The sequence below is a fragment of the Gavialis gangeticus genome, unplaced genomic scaffold (genome assembly GCF_001723915.1).
Source record: "Gavialis gangeticus isolate Ggan-Ray unplaced genomic scaffold, GavGan_comp1, whole genome shotgun sequence".
Lineage (NCBI taxonomy): Eukaryota > Metazoa > Chordata > Crocodylia > Gavialidae > Gavialis > Gavialis gangeticus.
In genome coordinates this window covers 30,092,134-30,097,299 of record NW_017729028.1, presented here as the reverse complement: position 1 = coordinate 30,097,299, position 5,166 = coordinate 30,092,134, and the positions used below count along the sequence as shown (strand labels likewise).

Here is a 5,166-nt window from a genome sequence, read left to right as displayed (position 1 = left end):
CAACTTCCAAGAGAGGTGGTGCAGGCTCCTACCCTGGGGGTTTTTAAGAGGAGGTTAGACGAACACCTTGCTGGGGTCATTTGACCCCAGTACTCTTTCCTGCCATGGCAGGGGGTCGGACTAGATGATCTGCTCAGGTCCCTTCCGACCCTAGAAAGTATGAAACTATGATCTGCTCAGGTCCCTTCTGACCCTACCTATGAAACTAATGTGCATTACAGCTCACGTGTAGATGTACCCACTGGCTATTACTGTAGTTCTGCACAGGACAGCAGGGGAGCAGATACTATTGTCTATCATGCACCTACAATAAGGTTGGAAGGTAATTTGAGTGATCTACTGCAGCCCCCTGCACAGATGGCCACCGAGGTTGGATACACCTCAACAGGTGGAACTTACACCAGGTGAGTTTTACCCCTGGTTCTTTCAGGGTCAATTTTCCACTACCTTGGGTGAAGTTGTCCCAGTGTGTTATCTGTCCACTTCTTCTTTATACTGGTGTGATGCTGGTTACTGTGATGGAAAAGTGTCACCTGTCCAGGCTCTCAGAGAACAAAGCTAAAATGATCCCTCTCCTTCCATTTTCTTTAGCTTCAAGCACATGGAAACAGCAAACTGTGCAGTAGGCAGACGATATTTTTCATAAAGCCTTAAGGCTGTGTCTAAATTAAGCTGGCAGTAGGCACCACAGGGCACGGCAATGATAGCATGTTCTTGTGAATGCCACCCTGCTCCTCATCTTCACCAGGCTGTGAAATTTGACATCCCCTCGCTCTCCAGAGTGATGTGCCTTTCCATCTACATAGCAATATGAATAGTTCTCCTTAATGGAGAGATCGCTCTACTTTCCCAAATGAGTCCCGGGGTGCTATTAAAGTCCAAATCTTTCAACTCTTGAGGGTGTGGTTCTCCACTCAGCAAGCACACTGGAGACAGGTGGAGGATAAGAGCTGGGAGCTAGCTGCATGGTGGGGTTCAGTACTGACCATCTCCCTGTACTTTAAGACCACTGTACACTGTTTTGTGGCAGAAAGTAGCCTTAGTGGACCAGAGAATCCAGTTCTAGGTTTACAGGGTGTGTGGTCACTTTGTGTGCATGTGATGGTAACACCTATGAGCAAAAGCCTCCATGTCAGTTGTTGGTTTAGTGCTAATGAAGCTGTCTCCTCCTCCTGGTTGGATCAGTGACTCCATCTAGGGAAAGGAGGTGCCTTTCAGCTCCTTGGTGGTAAAGGTCAGGGGTTCGTTCACTGCTGGCCCCTGGCAACATGTCCACTGAGGCTGTACATTTACTAGGCAGTGTCCAGTGTAGCTTCATGTCACTGACCTTTGCAGAGCTCAGAGAAAGACACAGAAAAGGGGAAAACTGACATTAGCAGGAGTTACAGAGACGGCTTGGCATCTTGCAAGGAATAACTAGTTAAACTAGTCATATTAATGTGATCAAATGTAAGGGGAGGCTCTGTAGAGAGAGGTAGGGTTGTGCTTGGTAATAGTGAAAGAAGGGATGCATTAAATACGCTTAACTGTTTGGCTGCTGGATACACCCCTTGGAAAAGACACTACCCTCTCCCTGTGCTGCTGAGCGCGTTGCATTGATTTTGATGGACTATGCATTTGCAGTGCAAGCCCAGACATCTCTGGGGACACCCATCAGTAAAGTGACTCCAGGGATAATGCAGTTTAGCTCTATTCCAAACACGACGCATGTGAAGGGTTAAGAGCAAATATGCTCATCTATTAAAGGATTGTTTCAGTTACTTCAACCGAGCTGCTGGTGAGGAAGACAATAAACTACCCACCTTATGGCTGTTACTTGTGTTGGACCTTTGGGAATTGCCAATTATTGATGGTTTCATCATCTCCGAGGTGTGTTTTTATAGGGCCAGACCTTGAAGTCTTTCTTCATTTTCCCTCAGTACTCTGGCAATCTCCTGCTAATGTTAACAGTGACATACAAAAAAGAAAAACAGGTTTGTTCCTTGCCTTGCTTTTTCCTAATGAATAAAAAAGACTTTAACATTTGGAAGGTGCTCCTTGTTTTTGTTTTTACCTACGGTTACCAAGTTGAGGAATGCCAGGTCTATCATGGTTTTGCTGGACATGTTTTTCAACTTCTTTGAGATGTGTTTGGGAGTAGATTTATTTAATCGTTAACAAAGAAATCCTTCCTACCAACTGATTTTTAGGTACTTGAATTAAATAAATGCCATTAATAATCAGCCTGAAGAAGAATGTCTTGCATTCAAAAGCTTGTCTAGCTGCACAGTTGGTCCAATAAAAAATATCACCAGGAAAAGCTGGGTACGTGAGATTTGAACTTTTACTGGGGAAAACCAGCAGGAAAAAACTACTAACTGCGAAAGGTCTAGGCTCTCTTTAATCATCACAAAGAAACAAAAAAGGGAATAAATCTGTTTTATTTTCTTGGAGGTACCCTGTGGTATGGCTCCTAGGAAGAGGCCATGGCCCTGGCTAGAGGAAGGCAAACCCCCCCACAGCCCATTCCAATCTGGTACCTTCAGACTCCATGGGAGTTATCTAAATGCACAAGGATTTTCTCCATAAAGAAGATGCTGTCAGTGATGGGTAGGGGGAGTGCTGAGAACAGCCTTGCAAGGTTGGATTATGGGGCCTAGTCAATACACTTAGAAGAAATAAATAAGGGAAAACAGCACTCCAAGAGCAACACAGAAGAGCTAGGAGGGTTCACTTCCATTAAATGTAATACAGCTAGCAGGCCTTTACCTGCAGCTAGGAATGGGGTTGTGGTGATCAACTCAAAAGGAGGCAAGTGGGATTTCAGCTCAAGCTGCTGTCTTGAATTGTTGTATTTCAACTGATCACAGGCTCTGGAGGGGACAGCCACTGCTGCCAACTGCAGGCAGAAAGGTCTCCCAGGGTGTTTCTGCATGCGCTTCGGGGTGGGGTGCTTTAATTACAGAGGCTCCAAGAGCTCCTCCAATTAAAGCACCCAGAGCATCTTGTGTATCAGTGTCCCTGCACTTAAAAATGGCAGCAGGGGCGCTGATACAGGAGACCCTGGAGTCTCCTGGAGCACAGTAATGTTCATGCTCCGGCAAACTCAATTAATTACAGCGCATCAGAGCAGCCTCGCTGCTCGTGTATAGGCGCCCCCAATATTTTTCCTAGTCTTAGCTCTGTCCTCCTAGAGGGTAGTAGTCATACATACATACAGAGTGCAAAGCCCACTGGTGATCCCTGGAGGCTCCTGTTCCCTTCCAGGTTTTACTGCCTGCACACACAAAATGTCTTTTATTGCTGTTGCTGCATCACTCTGTGTGCACATCCCTTGCCCAGAGCTGTTGACATACAGTATAATCATAGCCCCTATATCAAGAAATACAGGATCATTTGACTGTGTAAATACACCCTTCCTCATACAGATGAGACCACAGTACTTTAACCCTCTTCACGTACATTGTGCTGGAGAGGCTGAGAAGAGGTTGGTTGTGGTTGGCTGGGGATACAGGTTTAGTTTGTGTTCTGCCATGGATTTGATGTGTGAGTTCCTTTCTTTGGCTCAGTCCCCTTGAAAAATGATGGGGATAATAATATTTCCCTAGTGCTCAGGGCAGTTGTGTGAATAGCCACGCTAAGGCCCACAGGACACTTGGGCACTCTGGTAATTGGGGCTATATAGTTACCAGGGATGTATAGGAAACATCATTCTCACTCAGGGTGCTGTCCTGCAATCACCTATGTATCAAATGTCTTTACTCCAGGAGTAGTCCTGTGAAGGTAACACTTTGGACCACTCATGAGAGTAAAGAGCCCAGGATTGGGCCCATCTCATATCTGTGAAGGTTTTGTGTCATGTGCTGCAGGGTTCTGCAGTTTCTTCTCATTTAGCCTTTCTGTTTGCCTGTGATTTCCATCTGCTTTGCCTGGGAATGGGTGACCAGAAGCAAAAGCTCCCTTTACCTTGCTTCAGGCTTTACCCCTCCCTTTGCACAACCTGAAACTCCTTCTTTCAGTTTGACAAGTGGACAGACAATCAGCGGCGGAGGATCCTGGTGGACCTGTTCCAGCGCTGCTCCCTGGCGCAGCAGAAATTCTGTGTGAAGCAGCTGCAGGAGCGGGTGCCCGTTGAGGCCCTGGACTTCACCACTCAGCTGCCCAGAACACTGTCTTTGTACGTCTTCTCTTTCCTGGACCCCCGGAGCCTCTGCCGATGTGCACAGGTAAAAGGCAGCACAAACCTGCAGTGCAGTAAGACAGTCAGGTGAGGCACAAGAAGAACCATAAGGAAACCCCTGAACTTTACCGTACAGTTGTGCCAGGGCCCTTTGCAACAGTGTAAGAGACTCCATGCAAGTGCCAACAGGGAGGAAATGATTTGGTGATACTCATATCATTTAGCACCATGTCCATACCACACCTGTCTGCCAAGCCTGGGATGTGAGAGATGTGAAAGTGTTGAAACTGCATACGTGAATTTAATGTTACTTTCTGTGGAATCTGCTAATTCCAATGCAGGAATAGTTTTTACTTTCCAATAAATTCTGTGCCGGCCAGTCTGACCACTTTCCCACGTTTGTGGCTGAAGTCATTTATTTATGAAGGCCCTGAGACACATAGCATGGACCACTACCAAGAAACAAGCCCTGTCCTCTCACACCCAATCTGCAAATGTCCTCTTTGGCTCCATCTCAGACATCCAGATGCTCTCCACCCCAGGGTGTTGAGGGAGCTAGCTGGGGTTATTACAGGGCCCTTGGCACGGCTCTACAAGCACTCGTGGTGCTCGGGCCAGGTGCCAGATGACTGGAAGATAGCTAACGTGGTCCCCATTTTCAAAAAAGGGAAGAGAGAGGACCCGGGCAACTATAGGCCCGTCAGTCTTACCTCAGTCCTTGGGAAACTCTTTGAGAAGATCCTCAAGGAGCACATCTGTGATGGGCCAGCTTCAGGGATGATGCTGAAGGGCAACCAGCACGGTTTCATTAGGGGCAGATCATGTCAGACCAACCTGATTGCCTTTTATGATCAGGTCACAAAGGCAATGGATGCAGGTGTCGCCGTGGACGTAGTCTTTCTAGACTTCAGCAAGGCCTTTGACACCGTCTCCCACCCCATCCTCATTAAAAAACTAGGCGACTGTGGCATTGATGCCTACACAGTCAGATGGATTGCAGATTGGCT

General features: G+C 47.0%; 1 protein-coding gene across 1 annotated transcript in view; it reads left to right on the top strand.

The window, feature by feature from the left end:
• The window catches only part of FBXO16 (F-box protein 16), a 46,006-nt gene that overhangs the window by 15,043 nt on the left and 25,797 nt on the right, over nucleotides 1–5,166 (top strand). The window contains exon 3 of the mRNA XM_019520880.1: nucleotides 3,999–4,205. Within this exon, the coding sequence (XP_019376425.1) occupies nucleotides 3,999–4,205 (207 nt within the window). The remainder of the gene's footprint in view (nucleotides 1–3,998; nucleotides 4,206–5,166) is intronic.